At 46.7% G+C, this 19,560-nt stretch overlaps 1 protein-coding gene across 1 annotated transcript in view; it reads left to right on the forward strand.

The window, feature by feature from the left end:
* col7a1l (collagen type VII alpha 1-like) overlaps positions 1–19,560 on the forward strand; it is a 505,550-nt gene that overhangs the window by 413,568 nt on the left and 72,422 nt on the right. The window contains exons 91-92 of the mRNA XM_070898381.1: positions 4,823–4,879; positions 12,242–12,290. Of these exons, the coding sequence (XP_070754482.1) occupies positions 4,823–4,879; positions 12,242–12,290 (106 nt within the window). The remainder of the gene's footprint in view (positions 1–4,822; positions 4,880–12,241; positions 12,291–19,560) is intronic.

The raw sequence follows: 19,560 nt of genomic DNA on the forward strand, positions 1-19,560 counted from the left end.
CCTCTTGGCCACAAATCTACAATAAAAGCCACCATAAAATAAATATCCCAAACCAAATTTATAAATCAAACCATCCAATATTACATACCAAAGTTAACTACTCACCCTTATGCATTCCCTTAGTACTTTTCTTCCATGTGTCTTTGCCTGTCCTATTGCTCCTACGCAGTGCTACCCCAGTAGCTGCAGCATGGCTGGTGGAAGGCTGCTGAATTTCAGTGGGGGAGACTGCAGATGGTCTTGAACGATGGCCTTGAGCAGCTCTGGGCCTAGAAGGCCTGTCTTCGGACTGCACCATCTCGGCATAGACAGCAGCAGTCCGGGTTTCTTGGCTGACAGGCAAAAGCAAGGGCACTGGTGGAGTTGCAGTGATGGGAGCATGAATACTGTCATCTTTGAAGAGGACAGCAGGTTCGTGCTCCACAGAGTCACTGCCACTCCCCCGGGGCGGTGCCTCAGCAATCTTTTGGAGGACAAATTGCTGGACTGCTGTGACATCCTGCAAGTTCCTTTCAACACTGGTAGCTGCAACCATGATGGCAGCAGGCTGAGCTTCTGTGGCAGCAAGCTGAGTCTGCATGAGAGCAGTCTGAGCGTGGATAACAGAAGTCTGAGCTTCAACTGCAGCACTCAGACGTTGGGTGGCTTCTGCTTGTGCTGCAATGGAAGCTGAGACATCGGCCATCAAACTCTGCATCATGGTTGGGTCCACAAGTGCGCTAATAGAGTTGCCCATCGTTTCCATGCTGGAAAGGATGGGCTCCGAGCTCTGCACAAAGCCCTGTGCAAGATTGGTGGCTGACTCCTTCATGCTACTGGACATTGCACTCAGGCCAATGCACAAAGCATTTCATTGTGCATTGTGCATATCCATTAGCTGCCTTCTTCTGTAGGTCACCCCATCAAAGTCCTCACCTGAGTCCTGTGCAGCAGAACACTGTGCGACCTCACCCACCGGGGATCTGGCACCTGTGCTACCCTTTCCCCCAGCCCTCGCTCCAGGCCACTCATGCCTGGTGTCTCACCTCGTGCAGATCCTGTATCTAACCTATCCACTAAAGTACACGGAGTGTCGGGATGTGAGCTGATGGCTGCGAGTATGAAATCTGGCCAGGTTGCAGTGCTTGGCTATCCGAAAGGAGAAAGGCACAAGGGTAGGGTTGTGGTGAGGGGATGGGGGCGGAAGCAAGAGGTGCATGCGTACACCATCTGCAGCTTGTAAATCAGAAGAGATTGTGGGATGAAAGGGAAGTGGGATGTGAGAAGGAGGATTAGGTATGAGGATACCGTCATCTTGGATTGTTTCAGCCCCGTGGCACATGGCCACGAGCTCAGCAATGGCTGCTTCAATAATGTCCAGCACCGTCTCCTCCATGGGGGTTAGGTCATGCAGGAGCACCTGTCTCCCTGCGGGTAGCCCCGGCTACCTCCAGTTATGATCCACCTTGTCCTGCAAGAGAGTGGGAAGTGTGTCAGTGGGTGTGGTGCAATGTGCTTGGGTGATGTGGAAATAGGTGGTTACGGTAATAGAAAGGAATTTCGGTTGAAAACTCATTCCAATATCAACCAGGGTAACAAAGTGGTTGTTATTTTCAACAGATATATTAAATGGTCTTCAGCATCAGTAATTATCTCGTTATATGGTTAAAAATCAAATGAAATATTATGGAGCTTTGTTGTCCCACTAGAATTCTGATCGGTAATGGAGTAGGCGGATAATTGGAGTGTAGCTAATCGAGGTTCTTCTTTAGTCCTGTATTTTACTTTAACTTTAATCTTTTCCGAAATCGATTCTATCCAATCTAGCGTTTTCATCCTATTATAAAAATATTTCATTTACTTTAGTCCTGCTGCCTCCCACTTCCATTTAGCAGGTGGAAGAGGGTGTTTTAAAATGAAACTAATTACATTAAAGTAATTCAAAAATAACAGATGGCAGATGCATCAGATCAGAGCCTGTTGCTCATCCTTGCAATGGACATGATCACACAAGTTGCTAAAGTGGACTCAAAGATTTTTACTCATGCAGTCACTCGGCTCCCCTGCTCCCCCTCCCCCAGCGAGTGCTTGTTATTTTATTTCCAAGTGAACAAACCGCACGCACTGGCAGTCTCAGTATTTTACAGTAAAGAATGAATCATTGCACAAAACAGCAGAATGCAACCAATTAGTGTCACATTCAACTTTCGTGGCACTTTATTGTGATGTTCAAATATTTAATTGAAAGTTCAATAATGACCCCCCCCCATCCCCCTTCCTTTCCAACTTTCATAAAAGGAGAGGATACTGGCTGATTTTGCTCTTTCTGTACATTCTCATTCTGCTCCATGACCAATTAAGTATATACCTTCCGCCACCCACTCACCCTCATCACATGCACTGTGCTTTATTTTTGCATGTTTTACATTTGCTAAAAATAGGAAATCACAGGAGGCGTTGTGTTTTTTTAAATTTTTTTTTAAATTTTATTTTTTTTTTAAATCCAATTTCGTTCCAGATCAACTCTAACGCCAAAGATCACTTTGCGCCAATGTGTTTGATCTTAGGCCATACACCCAGGTGTTGATGGGGTCTGTCCTCTATACTAATAAGGTAACAAATTATAATATGGCCCTTTTAAGTTGTGACCCATTAAAGTCATGGCCCTTTTAAGTAAGAACTCTGAGCAATTTGTTTTCCCTGGTAAAACCTTTCTGTAGAGAGTAAAAGAATCGGAAGGATGACACTATAAATCAAGAAGTCGTGACTTGACTAATGAGAAACTTGGGTTTTAAAACCCTGGAAAACTGAGTTGGCTTGGAACTACATTAACTTGCTGGGGTCGGTAGGCATACATGTCAACTGTCAGTGTTTTATGTTGACATCAATATTTTGGGGGCCTGGTCAGTTTTTCAATGTTTTCTAAATTTTAAAAAATCAGTGCAGACGAGATCCCTCTCTCCCCATTGTTCCACTCCTGCGTGAATCTGACTTCTATTGCACTGGACTGCATCCCTTTCTCCTTTCAGCACTGCTCCCAGCACGATTGGCAGGGATTTGGCCTCTGTGTATTGTAGGAAGTAACTCTTGAGAGATCAGGAGTTCCATCTATAGTACTAAGAGGCCACAATCCCTGCTACTGGCATTGGGGGCAGCGCTTACAAGAGAGAGAGAGATCCGGTCTCATGCATTAAAAGCCAGGCTCAGATGGTAGCAGGTCTGAGTGGGAAGTAGGTAAATGGATGACAGTGAAAAGGGAATAGAATGGGAATTGAGGGGGAAATGGATAGCAATTGGAGGTGGAACTGAATGGCAATACGAGAGGAAAGGAGGAAATAGCTGGCAATGAAGGGGAACGAAATGGATGGCAATAAAGCAAATAGGCAAATGGATGGTAATGAAGGGGAGAGGGAAGGGTACAGAAGCTAGGAGCTGTGTTTTGCAGAGGCAAGAAGGTAGAAGCTGTGATGAAGAAAGAAGATTAAGCATTAACTGAGAGTGTGGGCAGGAAAAATAACAGGATGAATGGGAATGGAATGCCAGCATAAAGTAGGGGGAGTGGAAGAAGAGTATTGTCTTTACTAGATTACAAGGGGAGAAGTAGCAGATTAAATTGAGCAAGGAAAGGGAAAAGAGTTCCAGGCATTTTGACATTGTGCAATAGTGTAAAGCAGTGGTAGCAAATTGGTACCCCGTTTTACATTTTCCCGATTTTTATTTTCGTTAAAGTCAATAAAAATAAAAATCCAGAGAGATGTAAAACGAGCTACCAATTTACACAATCGCACAAAGTCAAAATCTACCCTTCAGTGCTTTAATAACCAAGGGAACTTTCCTTCAGGAGTCCACACACACGCACATTCCAATATAGGTCACTAAACAGGGAGCAGAAATAACTGTAACCATGGTGCATGATCCTCCTCATCCTACTCAATCCCTATGTGACTTTTGGCATGGTCGACCACATCATCTTCCACCACCGGTCTCTCCTCCCTGGGCAAATGCACAGTCCAGTCACACTCTTGAATGCTCTCCCTAAACACTTTTCTCTTGCTGCACCTCACCTGACCTTCAAACTCAGTCACTTCCCCTAGTCCCATTCCTGCCCCACCTCCTATTTCTGCTCAAGTCTGATTCCAAACTGTAATGCTCTGTTCAAGGTGCTACGTAAGGGTAAGTTGTTGGGAATCCTGAGTTATTCCATTCTCTTAGCTCAGGGGTGCTGATGCTAATCACTTATGGAGATCAGCTAATTTGGGACACACTGGGAAAATAGCCTAGGATCTTCTGGATGACTCAATTCGACATTGTATTTACCTGCTGACCATGGGCACTTCAATACCCAGTTTCTTATTTATTTTCATGCCCATTTGGAATGTTGTGACATCATGAAAAATAATGTAACATGTGCCAGCATGGACTGGTTGGGCCAAATGGCTTGTTTCTGTGCTGCATATTCTATGTAATCTATTTAATCTATCCAGAGAATAGGTAGAATGTGGGACATGCGATCGCAAGCAGCAGTTGAGGCGAATAGCATTGATGCACTTAAGGGGAATCTAGATAAACACATGAGGGAGAAAGAAATAGAAGGATATGCTGATAGGGTTAGATGAAGTAGTGTGGGAGGTGGCTCGTGTGGAGCATAAAAACATGGACCAGTTGGGCCAAATGGCCTGTTTTCTGTGCTGTAAAATGGTTCTGTATAATGGTTGAAGTGCAATGAGCTTTCTTCAGTTTTTATTTTGGAGACTGATGTGGGACAACATAAACAAGAGCGAAGATACATCAGTGTGTTAAACGTGGAACTGCTCACGACTGAATCATTTTGTTTCCTTTTGAGCAGGGAGAATTTGGCTCCACTGGTTTGAAGGGTGAAAAAGGAGATCCTGGACTTTCGGTAAGTAAACTTAGATAAGAGATAAGGAGCACAGTGTGTCACTTAATCACTCCTGCCCTCCACCCTATTACAGACCTGCCCTTTTGTTCTCCACCTAGCCACCGCCTCCCCCATCCTCTTTCCCAACCCCTTTATCCCTGGCTCTTACTTGCTTATAAACTGTTAATTCTCTAAATTCTTCCAGTTCTGATGAAAGGTCATCAACCTGAAATGTTAACTCTATTTCTCTCTAACAATACTGCCTGACCTGCTGAGTGTTTCCAGCATTTTCTCTTATTATTGCGTATTACCAGCATCCACAGTATTCGGGATAAAAGTCTCCTCTTTCTCTCTGGCCGTTGTAAACATCAAATACATTTGTGACAGCCTCCCATTTCCTCCTGATTTTTACCCAATAGTACACAACTGGCCTTCCCAATGCTACCAACCTGGCCACAGTAGGTATAGTAGTATAGTGGTTATACTGGATTAGCAACTCAAAGGATTTGAGTTTAAATATCAGCATGGCAAGCCGAATAATTGATCTCAATAAATCTGGTAAATTGTGGGATTGCACCAATAAAAATGATCATGAAAACTGCTGGCTTGCCATAAACATTGGTTCAATCGGTTCAGTAATGTTCTTGAGGAAAGGGAATCATTAGGCTTAGGCTGTTTGGTTCTCGTTCACATTGCGTGGATGACTCTTAAGGCCTTCTGATCTGGCTTAGCAAGCCATTTAGTTGTACAAACTATAGCTACTCATGGCCAATAAATTTGAGCTGACCAGTGTCGCCTACTGGTTGCAACAACAGTGTACTACTCACTGGTCCACTTTTCAGGCAAAAAGCAAGTATCCTGGCATCTTCATAGAAACATAGAAACATAGAAAATAGGGGCAGGAGTAGGCCATTCGGCCCTTCAAGCCTGCACCACCATTCAATAAAATCATGGCTGATCATTCACCTCAGTACCCCTTTCCTGCTTTCTCTCCATACCCCTAGATCCCTTTAGCCTTAAGGGCCACATCTAACTCCCTCTTGAATATATCCAATGAACTGGCATCAACAACTCTCTGCAGCAGGGAATTCCACAGGTTAACAACTCTCTGAGTGAAGAAGTTTCTCCTCATCTCGGTCTTAAATGGCTTACTCCTTATCCTAAGACTGTGTCCCCTGGTTCTGGACTTCCCCAACATCGGGAACATTCTTCCCGCATCTAACCTGTCCAGTCCCGTCAGAATCTTATACGTTTCTATGAGATCCCCTCTCATCCTTCTAAACTCCAGTGTATAAAGGCCCAGTTGATCCAGTCTCTCCTCATATGTGCCCACAAGAAATACGACTGACACTGGTGAAACCTCTTTCAAAAAGGGCCTTCGCGGCTCAAACAGAGAGGTGACTTTCTCGGCTTGATTAGAACCAAAGTTCTGGAGGTGAATGAGCAATGTACCATTCAATCCCTCTGTTAATGTCATTTGCCATTAATGGCTGCCCTGCACTGCAATACATAACATCTAAATGAAACAGGCCCTTTAATCAAGCCCAGATTGACAATGATATGTCCTTACTATACAGTACAAATGCACGCGAGGCCCATACTTGAGAGAAGGTCACTCTGTGACCAGTTACCTTTATTACCAAGACCTCAAGTGATGAAGGTGGGTGGAGCTTCCCCTTTTATACCTGAAAGTCCAGGTTAGGAGTGTCTCCCACAAGTTCACCCCTTGTGGTCAATGTTCTCAAGGTGTATAACTTAGGTCAGCTTATACATGGGTTACAATGATAGTTGAATACATGACATCACCTCCCCCTAAAGTCTTATTGGGATCACAGGTTAAGTCTCTCTGGTGGTTTACGCTCCCTTGTAGAGCGCCTGAGTTGGGGCTCCGGTTGTTGGGCGCTGGCCTGAATGTCTGCTGTTTGCGGTGCCTCAGGCCTGTCCGGACTGCCCACAGTGATTGGGCTCGCCTCCAATTGGTTCCGGTGTTCTGTCACCTGTGGTGGAGTAAACTTTAGGTCGTGTTCTTCCTCTGTTTCTTCTATCGGGTTGCTGAACCTTCTTTTAGTTTGATCCACGTGTTTGCGGCAGATTTGTCCATTGGTAAGTTTAACTACCAAAACCCTATTCCCCTCTTTGGCAATCACAGTGCCTGCAAACCGTTTGGGCCCTACAGCATAATTAAGGACAAAAACAGGGTCATTGACATCAATACATCGCGCCCTCGCATTCCTGTCATGGTAGTCACACTGTGACTGACGCCTGCTCTCAACGATTTCTTTCATTTTAGGGCATAAAAGGGAGCTCTTTTGAGCGTCCTTTTCATTAGCAGCTCTGTGGGTGGAACCCCTGTGAGCGAGTGTGGTCGGGATCTATTGGCTAACAGGAGGCGTGATAAGCAGCTTTGTAGGGAACCCCTTTGGATTCTGAGCATCCCCTGTTTTATTATCTGCACTGCTCGTTCTGCCTAGTCGTTTGAGGCCGGCTTGAACGGTGCCGTTCTGACATGGTTGATTCCATTGTCTGCCATGAAGTCCTGAAATTCAGTGCTTGTGAAGCACAGGCCATTGTCGCTGACCAAGACATCCGGTAGACCATGGGCGGCGAACATTGCCCGTAGACTTTCTACCGTGGCAGAGGATGTGCTTGAATTTAAAATGGCACACCCAATCCATTTGGAGTAGGCATCTACTACAACCAAAAACATTTTTCCCATGAAAGCACCTGCATAGTCCACATGGATGCGTGACCATGGCTTGGCGGGCCAGGACCAGGGGCTAAGGGGGGCTTCCCTGGGTGCGTTGCGCAGCTGAGCACACGTGTTGCGCCTGCGAACACAAAGTTCCAGGTCTGCATCTATCCCTGGCCACCAAATGTGTGCCTTCATCATGACAATGCCTGGGTGCTCATTGTGAAGTTCTCTGATAAACACCTCTCTGCCCATCTGGGGCATGACTACTCGGTTTCCCCACGGTAGGCAATCGGCCTGAATCGAGAGTTCATCCTTGCGCCTGTGAAATGGTTTAACTTCCTCAGGGCATGCCCATTACGTGGCTGCCCAGTTCCCATTCAGGACACATTTCTTAACTAAAGACAGTAGTGGGTCTTTATTTGTCCAGATTTTAATCACAGGTGAGCCTTCGCTTTCGAAAGCTTCAACAGCCATGACCATCTCAGCATCATGCTCAGTTGCCCCCTCAGTGGTGGCTAGTGGGAGCCTGCTGAGTGCATCGGCGCAGTTTTCAGTGCCCGGTCTGTGCCGAATTGTGTAGTCATAGGCGGCTAACGTAAGTGCCCACCTCTGTATGCGGGCCGATGCATTTGCATTTATAGCCTTGTTGTCGGCCAAAAGGGACGTTAGGGGTTTGTGATCTGTCTCCAGTTCAAATTTCCTGCCAAACAGGTACTGGTACATTTTTCTTACTGCATATACACATGCTATAGCTTCCTTTTCTACCATCCCGTAGCCCCTTTCTGCCTGGGACAGACTTCTGGAGGCATAAGCTACCAGCTGTAACTGACCATTGGCATTCACATGCTGCAACACACACCCGACCCCATAGGACGACGCATCGCACGTTAGAACAAGTTTCTTACACGGGTCATATAACGTTAACAGTTTGATGGAGCATAACAAATTTCGTGCTCTATCAAAAGCCCATTCCTGGCTGTCCCTCCAGACCCATTCGCGACCTTTGCATAGGAGCACATGTAGCGGCTCTAACAGCGTGCTCAATTTGGAAATAAAGTTACCAAAATAGTTCAGGAGCCCCAGGAATGAACGCAGCTCCGTCGTGTTACAGGGTCTGGGTGCTCTCTGGATCGCTTCCGTTTTGGACGCAGTAGGTCTGATCCTGTCTGCTGCTACCCTCCTCCCCAGGAATTCTACCTCTGGAGCTAAGAAGACGCACTTCGCCTTTTTCAGTCGCAGCCCTACCCGGTCCAGTCTGTGTAGCACCTCCTCCAGATTGTGGAGGTGTTCTTCTGTATCACGACCCATGATGAGGATGTCGTCTTGAAAAACCACCGTCCTTGGAATCGACTTGAGGAGGCTTTCCATATTTCGCTGAAAGATCGCGGCGGCCGAACGAATCCCGAACGGACATCTGTTATACTCAAACAACCCCTTGTGTGTCGTGATGGTGGTCAGCTTCTTTGACTCACTCGCCAGCTCCTGGGTCATGTAAGCTGAGCTCAGGTCCAAATTTGTAAAAACGTTTGCCACCGGACAGTGTCGCAAAGAGGTCCTCCGTTCTTGGTAGCGGGTACTGGTCTTGGAGTGACACCCGATTGATGGTGGTCTTGTAATCGCCACATATCCTGACCGACCCATCCGCCTTGAGTGCCGGCACGATCGGGCTCGCCCAGTCACTGAATTCGACTGGCGAGATGATCCCGCATCACGTACGGCACTGCTCTGGCCTTGTGGTGTACTGGTCTGGCGTCCGGGTTTATGTGAATCACTACGTTGGCCCCCATGAAAGTGCCGATGCCGGGTTGAAATACTGAATCAAATTTGTCCAGGACCTGTGAGCATGATACTCGCTCCACAGAAGAAATTGCATTGCGTCGTCCCATTTCCAGTTCATGACAGCAAGCCAACTCCTCCCCAGTAGTGCGGGACCGTCGTCCGGGACAATCCAGCGTGGCAACCTGTTCTCCGAATCTTTGTGGGTCACGACTACCGTGGCGCTGCCTTGCACCGGAATGATCTCCTTTGTATATGTCTGTAGCTGTGCGTCAATCGGCAATAATTTTGGCCTCCTGGCCTTGGACACCCACAACCTTTCGAACTGTTTGATACACATCAGGGACTGGCTGGCCCCCGTGTCCAGCTCCATTGATACTGGGATGCCATTGAGGAGCACTTTCATCATTATCGGTGACGCCCTGGTGTATGAACTGTATATGTGCTCCACATGAACTCGCTGAACTTCAACTTCCAGCGATTTCCCCAGTATTCATTTGGCCTCGTAGGGCTTACATCGGGCCCATCCTCCTCGTACATCAACCTGGCTGCAGGCTTCCTGCACATACGTGCCAAGTGACCGCTGACGTTGCAGTTTCTGCAGGTATATTGCTGATACCTGCAAGCTCTGGCTGGATGTTTGCCTCCACACCTCCAGCATGAGCTGGAGGCCCCATTGTTGGAAACAAAAGGTCCATTACCAGTCGATCGTCCCTGACTGTCTCTGTGACTGTTCTTAAGTGCACCATTAACAGGTGTTGATGGCCCCATTAGAAACATAGAAACATAGAAAATAGGTGCAGGAGTAGGCCATTTGGCCCTTCAAGCCTGCACCGCCATTCGATAAGATCATGGCTGATCATTCTCTCAGTACCCCTTTCCTGCTTTCTCTCTATACCCCTTGATCCCCTTAGCCGTAAGGGCCATATCTAACTCCCTCTTGAATATATCCAATGAGTTGTTTCAATGATGAAACAGCATTTGATCCTACCGCTCCATGTGGCTGTAAGATTCACAATGTAACTCAGCCACTTCAGATCACTGTTGGACTGATAGTTTCTGCCGCCTGTGATAAAAGAATTGAGGCCAATTCTGTGTCTCTGCGCTCTGTGAGTGATAATATTTTCACTGTGTGCGAGAAGGAGCTGCCTACACTTTTCCTTGTGTTCCGAGTGGTTTTTACTGGCCGCATTGTCCATTGCGATGGTATGAATCGCCATTCAGCTAGCCATTGTCTATGTTGAATTTCCCCCTTTGGGTTCAACTGCATGCTGGGGCATGTCCGATTGCCCTTGTCTGCCTAGAGAACTGTGTGCCGCGTTAACAATGTTGACTCCCTGGTCGTTCGCTGCATTTGAGCCAAGATTTTTGTCATACATCATTCTAGTCTCTTCCTCCCCTGAGATAAATGTCTGGGCTATCAGAGCCGCTGCTTCCAAGGTCAAGTCTTTGGTCTTAATCAGTTTCCTGAAAACCCCAGCGTGCCCGATGCTCTCAATAAAAAAGTCTCGCAGCATCTCCGCTCTGCATGCATCTGTGAACTTACATAGGCTCGCCAGTCGCCGGAGGTCTGCCACGAAGTCTGGAACGCTTTGCCCTTCTTGCCGCTGGTGCGTGTAAAACCGGTGTCTTGCCATGTGCATGCTGCTCGCCGGTTTAAGGTGTTCCCCGATCAACTTACTGAGCTCTTCGAAAGTCTTGTCCGCCAGCTTCTCTGGCACAAGAAGGTCCTTCATCAGGGAGTGCGTTCTGGATCCACAAACCGTCAGGAAATGAGCCCTGCGTTTGTCGGCCGAATCCTGCCCCAACCATTCCTTAGTGACAAAACTTTGCTGTCGTCTCTCAATAAAGTCGTCCCAATCATCACCAAAACAGTACCTCTCTTCTATGCTGCTAGTGGCCATGCTTGCGTGGTTTAAATCACAGTTTCTCGTCACCAATGATATGTCCTTACTATACAGTATAAATGCACATGAGGCCCATACTTGAGAGAAGGTCACTCTGTGACCAGTTACCTTTATTACCAAGACCTCAAGTGATGAAGGTGGGTGGAGCTTCCCCTTTTATACCTGAAAGTCCAGGTTAGGATTGTCTCCCACAAGTTCACCCCTTGTGGTCAATGTTCTCAAGGTGTACAACTTAGGTCAGCTTATACATGGGTTACAATGATAGTTGAATACATGACAGACAAGGCAGGAGAGAGTACTCTAATTTTACATTTGATTATCTTAATACTTCATTCTTTCACTTAGGCAATGAAAATCTATGGGATTCCCTAATGGTTCAATGGGTAAACTGTGTGACATGGTGCTGAGCTATTCAGAGTAGGAATGCCCCAGGTTTGATCCCCAGTCTGTGCAGATCTCAGTTGGGCGGGTGGTTATAGTCCTTAGAGAGAGTAAAAATGAGCCAAGATTTTTACTCCGAGTTCTATTCAATGACCAATTTGAAAGTGCACTTGTGTGAATGTCAGCTAATGGCACGACTGAGTTTGAATGTGATGGCTCCCTACCCCACAATAAATAAGCTGACAGCTCGAACTGTCTGAGCTCACATATAAAGAATGGCTGCTTGAGGGAGGGATTGAAGGACTGCAAGTGCTCTTGGAACAATGGCCCAGTTTGACAGCATAGTGCCTTCAGCAAAAATACTGTGATTGATAGAGTTGAGCCCTAAACTATGGGCAATATTTACCCTCAACCAACATCACTGAAACAGATTATCTGGTCATTTATTTCATTGCTGTTTGTGAGAGCTTGCTGTGCATGAATCGGCTGCCCATTTCCTACATTTACAATGGTGACTACACTTCAAAAGTACTTAATTGGCTGTAAAGCGCCTTGGGATGTCCTGAGCTTGCGAAAGGCGCTATATGAATGCAAGTCTTTCTTTATACTTTTATCCTTTGTGTGTAGGAAGAAGAAGTGAAAGACATTGTGAGAAAAGAAATGAGTGACAAATGTGGTAAGTAAATTAATGTTACTGTGCTCTTGAAAGTAAAATGAGATTTTAATTCTCAAATGGGTTCAGAATATGCCAACACGTCAGGATAACCATGTGCGCAAGTGCAATTTATAAACATGATAGTTAAAAAACTTTTAACTATCATTACAGCTTTAACAATTCTTATTACTCATAGGACCCAATAGGCAGTAATTCCCCAGGCAATGTGTTTGCTCCATATTGCAGATGAAACCCGTGCGTAATTGAATCCTGCTGTTACAGAAGCACGAGCCATCAAACTAACATATAAAATGAAAATTGGATCTATTTGCATTTACGTATAATGAGAGGTAATGGAACCTTATTAAAAGGCTGCACATGCAAAAGATTCAGACTTTAATAATTACTTAAAGGTCACGGATGCTTCATAATGTGACTTTGTTTTTTTCCAACTGCCTTTCAAACCGAGCTTGGGAATTCTATGATTCACTACATTTAAAGCTGTAGTACAGCTTCTCCAATGGCGCAGTTGCCACAGTCAGCATGTAATTAAGCCACATGGGCCAGAAGTTCTCGGGTTTGACTGTCAAAGTATCTGGTCCCAGGCAGAGTGGCTGTCGAGTTTTACTGGAATTGATCTCAGTACTCTTACACAAGGGAGGGGGGAAAATCAGCCAGAATTCCACTCCAGTGACCATTGTTGGAAACTGTGTGGTGGGTGTCAAGTGAGGACAGGGTTAAGCCAGAATTTCAACGCCCTCATGGATGACTGACCTGTCAACAGTCATTGCCTAAACTTATAGATAAATGTAGGGAATTACTAGAGGGCTGCAAGTACCTATAGTTCTGTACCCCAGCATGAGTCAGAACTGTAGGAGAGGAAGCGAGAAAATAGAAGAGGGCAACTATATTCTCAACCTGACCTATAGGGCTGGATTTTTGGTTGCATTGTACCTCTGTTAGGACCCCGGAGAAGCAGTAATGTGTCTTGAAATGCTGACCGCCCGGGCGGCCAGTTTCCGGTGCCCCGCCGGGAAATTTGGTGCGGGTTTTGCGACGTGCTAAACGCTACCGCCTCGCTCTGTAGTTTTATTCAAATCATGCGTAAGTCATTGTGCAACATCTCGCTAGCACCCTGGTTGCAAAATTAGGTGGAAACGCCTCGCTTAACATCCGCCCCAAATCATGCCCGAAAAACCAGGCGGTCCCACGGTCGATTGGCGCTATGTGCAGCGTACTGAAAGGGAGGGAGGAGGGTGATAAATCGGAGGGCACATTGAGCAGCATGCTTTCACTCAGGAGGCTGTGTGAACCTCTGACTTTACATCTGAGCACTCATCTGCCATTACAGGGTCCTTACAGCTTGAGTGAAATAATTTAATGGGTGCATTACTAGTTCGCCATTGTCGCCTACTCCATGCTGTGGTTAGGCGGCATGAAGAGAGAAGGGCTGTTGACCATACAGGGCCATGAATGAGGAGAGGCCGCGGATATCTGGACAGGAGCCTTAACCCCCCCCCCCAGGAGGTTACAGGAAGCAATGCTCATACCTCCACCTCTCTGAGGAGCAGTGTGTGAGAAGGATGCGCTTCCGTCAGGAAGTGCTGGGAGAGATACGCCATCTCCCACAAGCAGACCTGCAGCCTCACATCGGGAGGAGGCGAGCGAGGAACAGGAGCCTGGCAAGCCACACCAGGAGGAGCACCGTCCACGGAGGAGGTGAGAGCCACCCAGGATTGCGGCTCAGGGTGACGTTTGGCAAACGCATACCAAGAGTCAAAGGCTAGTGCGAGGAGGGGTGAGAGTGAATAGGAGACAAGAGGATCTGTGACGCCCGAATGTGCGGGGCATGGCTGGTGAATTGAGCCTCCAGCTTTCAGGTGGCTTCACCATCCCACACCATGGTCTGGAACACATAAAGAAGGGGCAGCTTCCTCAAAGACTTTACTTTGTGTGAGACAGTGATTTTGCAACCATGGCAGGGGTGCATCAATGTAAAGGGTACTTACCCTGACGACCCTCGTGAGGTATTTAAACTTCTTGCAACACTGGGTCGCAGTTCGCGGCACCGTGTCTCTAGCAGAGACGTCCTGTGCCACCTCCCTCCAAAGCCTCCGGAAATCTCTTAGCACAGGCCTCCTTCCTCCAGGTGGATGCAAGGCATGCCACCTCCTCCATGGTATGTATCAGTGCTTCAGCGGCCATGGCTAAGAAGCGGCGTGCTCTTTGGCATTCTTCCTGCTCCTCCATTTTCCCGTTCTGCTCAAAGTGCATATATGGAACTGCGCATGCGCAAACCTATAGTGCCGCACCTGAAACATACGCAGGCCTCTGTGCAACCGCATTTAACCTTGCTTTTTTTACGCAGCAGTTTTCACTTGGAGCGGCCAAGCACAGGTGTGGAACACCTGATTTTGCCCCCCCCCCCCCCCGATCAATGTAGCTGCATTTTGGATGAATTTCCTGGTCAATAACCTGCTCACCGATACTCAGTTTGGGTTTCGCCAGGATCACTCGGCTCCAAACCTCATTACAGCCTTGGTCTAAACATGGACAAAAGAGCTGAATTCCAGAGGTGCGGTGAGAGTGACTGTCCTTGACACCAAGGCAGCATTTGAATGAGTGTGGTATCAAGGAACCCTAGTAAAATTGAATAGGAATCAGGGGGAAAATTCTCCACTGGCTAGAATCTTACCTAGCACAAAGGAAGATGGTTATAGGTGTTGGAGGCCAATCACCTCAGCCCCAGGACAGCACTGCAGGAGTTCCTCAGGGCAGTGTCCTAGGCCCAACCATCTTCAGCTGCTTCATCAATGACCTTCCCGCCATCATAAGTTTGAAAGTGGGGATGGTTGTTGATGATTGCACAGTGTTCAGTTCCATTTGTAACTCCTCAGATAATGGAGCAGCCCATGCCCGCATGCAGCAAGGCCTGGCCAACATACAGGTTTGGGCTAATAAGTGGCAAGTAACATTTGCGCCACATAAGTGCCAGGCAATGACCATCTCTAACAAGAGAAACTCTAACCACTTTCCCTTAACAATCAATGGCATTGCCATCATTGAATTCACCCATTAAACTTACTGGAGTTCCCACTGACCAGAAACTTAACTGGACCAGCCACATAAATACTGTGGCCGCAAGAGCAGGTCAGAGGCTAGGTATTCTGCGGTGAGTGATTCACCTCTTGACTCCCTAAAGCCTTTCCAACATCTACATGGCACAAGTCAGGAGTGTGATGGAATACTCTCCACTTGCCTGGATGAGTGCAGCTCCAATAACACCCAAGAAGCTCGACACCATCCAGGACAAAGCAGCCCGTTTGATTGGCACCCCATCCACCACTGGCGCACCGTGGCTGCAGTGTGTTCCAGCTACAAGATACACTGTAACAACTCGCCAAGTCTTCTTCCTAAACCCGCCTAGAAAGGCAAGGGCAGCAGGCACGCGCTTGGGAACACCATCACCTCCAAGTTCCCCTTTTGATTTGGAAATAGAGCGGCATCCCTTCATCGTCGCTGGGTCAAAATCCTGGAACTCCCCCCCTAACAGCATTGTGGGAGTACCTTCACCATGAGAACTGCAGCGGTTCAAGAAGACAGCTCACTACCACCTTCTCAAGGGCAATTAGGGATAGGCAATAATTGCTGGCCATGCCAGCGATGCCCACATCCCATGAAAGAAAGGGGCGCAACCATCAACATCACCCCACTCCCAGAAGGGAACTGGTACCTAGAAGTCACGGCATTACTCTCTCAAAGTGAGTTGCTTAGACTATTCCCACATGCCTCTGGCTGTCTCCAGGTGCATCCTTCACTTCGATGTGCTGCTTTATAATGACTTGCCTTTTTCAAACATAGAATTATAGAATCATAGAATAATGCAGCTCAGAAGGAGGCCATTCAAATAGCAATAGGATCGTGCCAATGATTGTATTGACCTCCAAAAAGGAGCAATGACCCTCATTTGGCTCTTAACACCCCACAAACATCCCCTGACAAATGCTGTAAATCCCTCTCTAGTCGGTCCCTCAGGTTGCAACTGGTCTTTCCGCTATTTCGGCGAAGAATGACGGAATCCATCGCTTCTCCACGATCTAGTACTCCTGGAGCGTGGCAACGGTTGGAAGCTAAGCGGCCTCGGGAAGGATTTCCCTTGGCTGTGTAACCATTCTTGGAGCAAGATTGCGGCACCCGTGCATGAAGCCCACCATCTGTATGAAGGCTCCAGGCTCCTCTTTAATAAAACCCTGTTGCCAGGTTACTCCAGCAACCTGACCTCAAATGCTGTATCGCACAAGAACTGCTCCCCGATACACCCGCAGGAGCCAAAGGCATAGGAAAGTTCATTGCTCAGGAATCCACCCCTGGCACTTGGTGCTTTTATTTAAACATTGCGCTGTTGCTGATAGCTTCCAATCAGCGTCCACTTTTCAGTGACCTTACTATACCGCATACACACTGTGGGGCAGTGTCGATTTGAGAATGGATATGCCATATTGTGTTAGGGCAAAAAAAAGTATTACTTTTGCCTACACCTTGGCAAATCCTCTTGCGGACCCCAAGTTGAGAACCCATGACTGGGAGCAAGTGGTCGGGCCAGAACCCGTGAAGTCAGAACGAAAGCCTTCTCCACGTGCAGCACCACTCCCTGTCACCTCACCAACTTCAAACAACTCCAGAGAGCTCCAAACAGGTAGGTCCATAAACTTACACAGAGCCCAGTAGAAATCAAAAAGCAAATTACGTGAAGGTTGTCCCTTTAAATTGCACTGGTGAGGGGTCCTTCCTGCCGCTGTATGCGCGTTCAGATGTGTGAGGTTAACACAGGCCGTCAGTAACACCGATAACAACAAAAATGGCAGCGCCGGCGTCAAATCAGCATTGCACGCTGATTGACGTCACAATCTGCCAACTTACCATACTTCCTGCACGCGCTCCTAATGGCCACCCTACCGCCCTCACCAAGATGGCGGCCAGCATGGCCTGCACCAGAAGCGTGTGCGCACTGCTCGGACACAGTTCTGCACCCATAGCGCCCAAACAACGGGCTCTACCTAAGCCAATTTCTAGGCCAACGAAAACAAATTCCGTCCAGCAGTTCTGAAATGTATCTAACATGACAAGAAATTTAACTCATTTCATTCTGAGCACCAAGCTGGCTGCTACTATATTGCTGAATGAAAATGTTATTTGATTAGGGAGTAATAAAGAGAAGAGCTGGTAAGAAATGCCAGCATTAGTTTAAGCAGAAGGCAGGAGCCGAATGCTTGAATTAATCTCAAAGATTCTGCTCATCTTTGACACACACCGGCTTGTTACTTATCAAATGAAATAATATCTTAGCTGTGGGCACTGTTAGTCGTAAAGCCTGGTGTGTAGCTGGTGCTGAGAAATTATTTTAATTAACAATCATTTTTTTGCAAAACTGGAGCTCTCATAATACAGAGTATATTCAACCTAAAGTCTTCCTTGATGATTCAATGCAAACATTCATCATTCAGTGTGATACTGAGTCATATAGACCAGGAAAGGCCCAGGTTCTATCCTTGGTCTGTGCTAAGTTTGCTGATCTGAAGCACTAACGAGTGCTACAATTTGTTTCATACGCCCTGGGTGAAGGAAGAGGAGGAATTCGGCCAGAGTTCCTGCTCCCGATTGCTATCCAGTGACTCCCACTGGAGAGTGCATGTGTGTGGGCATTGGGTGAGAATAAGATTGCGATCAACTGTGATGGCTGCTGTGGTCTGATAATCTACGAGAGATTTTAACTCTCTCTGTCCGGCGGAAATGGGGTGGTAGTGGATTTAAAGTGGAGGAGGTGGGTTTCCTGTCCCTCTTTGGGAAGGCTGGTGTGTGATGTCTCACTATGTACTTGTTTAAAAAAATGTGACAGTATAATGCTGTGTTAATAGTACATCAAAGCATGTCAAATATTAAACAGACTCCTAAAGTTTGGTGTCGGAGTAAAAGAGCAGTTAAAGTGCCATATTGCATTTCCCATTGAGCATGGTAACTACTCAATTCTATCCTGGCTGATTGAAGCATAGTTTCCATGTAGGAAGTCAACTGGTTCTATGTGCATCTGTGTTCGTGATAATTGTTGAATTTGTTGTCAGGCAGCTGAACTCTCAAGTTAATCAATCCTGTCACTTATTTCAACAGCTTGTGCAGGTGAGTCTGAATGGATGTGGGTCGACAGAATGGTGAGAAATAACCCCTTTCTAAGAAATAACTTTTTTTTGCAAATTTGTAACAATGTCTGAGTGTAAGTTAAGATGTTATTCACTTTTGGTCAGGGTTTTCCCTTCATCCTTCGGGAATTCGTGTGTTTTCCCAGCTGTTCCTAAAGCAGCCATGATGAAGAAACTTTCACAAGAGAGTTCAGTTGAGAGAAGAAACATCACTGTGTTGATCACCGTGCCTTCCAATTATATTTAATTGAAGAAATAATCTGCGTATAGTTCATAAAACGAAAAAAACAAATGCTGGAATTCTGAAATGGGCCTTTTGTCAGAACTGGAAACTGGGAGATAAGTGAACTCTTAATAAGAATAAACAAGAGGAAGAGAAGAGACTAACCCTCTCCTTTCTTTTACTCAGAGTGATTAAGGGACTCATTTATCTTGTCATCCATTTCCATTTCCGACAAAGGATCTACTCCTGAAACATTCACCGATCTTTGTTCATAAAAGTTGTATTTGTGAACTTTAGACCTGCAAACTGGAAACTTGTAAATATTGTTTTAAACTTGCCTGCATGCCCAATGTTATTGTATCCCCTCACTCATCATCATCATAGGCAGTCCCTCGGAATCAAGGAAGACTTGCTTCCACTCTAAAAATGGGTCCTTACGTGGCTGAACAGTCCAATACGAGAACCACAGTCCCTGTCACAGGTGGGACAGATAGTCGATGAGTGAAGGGATGGGTGGGACAGGTTTGCCGTACGCTCTTTCCGCTGCCTGCATTTGATTTCTGCATGCTCTTGGCGACGACACTCGAGGTGCTCAGCGCCCTCCTGGATGCACGTCCCCCACTTAGGGTGGTCTTTGGCCAGGGACTCCCAGGCTGCCCCTATTTTCTCTCAATGATTCAGGACCTTTAGGCATCCCTCTGACTTCAGTGAGGACATTTTATTTCTGCAGTGTACTGCCTTTGTGGTGAGCAGCACCATTACTTTTCTATCTTATGTGTCCAGTGTTGTTATGTTGGGTTGCTATGGAGCCCAAGCTTTTTTTATGAACATAAACGTGGGAGAAAACGGCACCTGTTTCATCCATAGTTACGAT

This window comes from Pristiophorus japonicus, chromosome 13 (genome assembly GCF_044704955.1).
Source record: "Pristiophorus japonicus isolate sPriJap1 chromosome 13, sPriJap1.hap1, whole genome shotgun sequence".
NCBI classification, from domain to species: Eukaryota; Metazoa; Chordata; class Chondrichthyes; family Pristiophoridae; genus Pristiophorus; species Pristiophorus japonicus.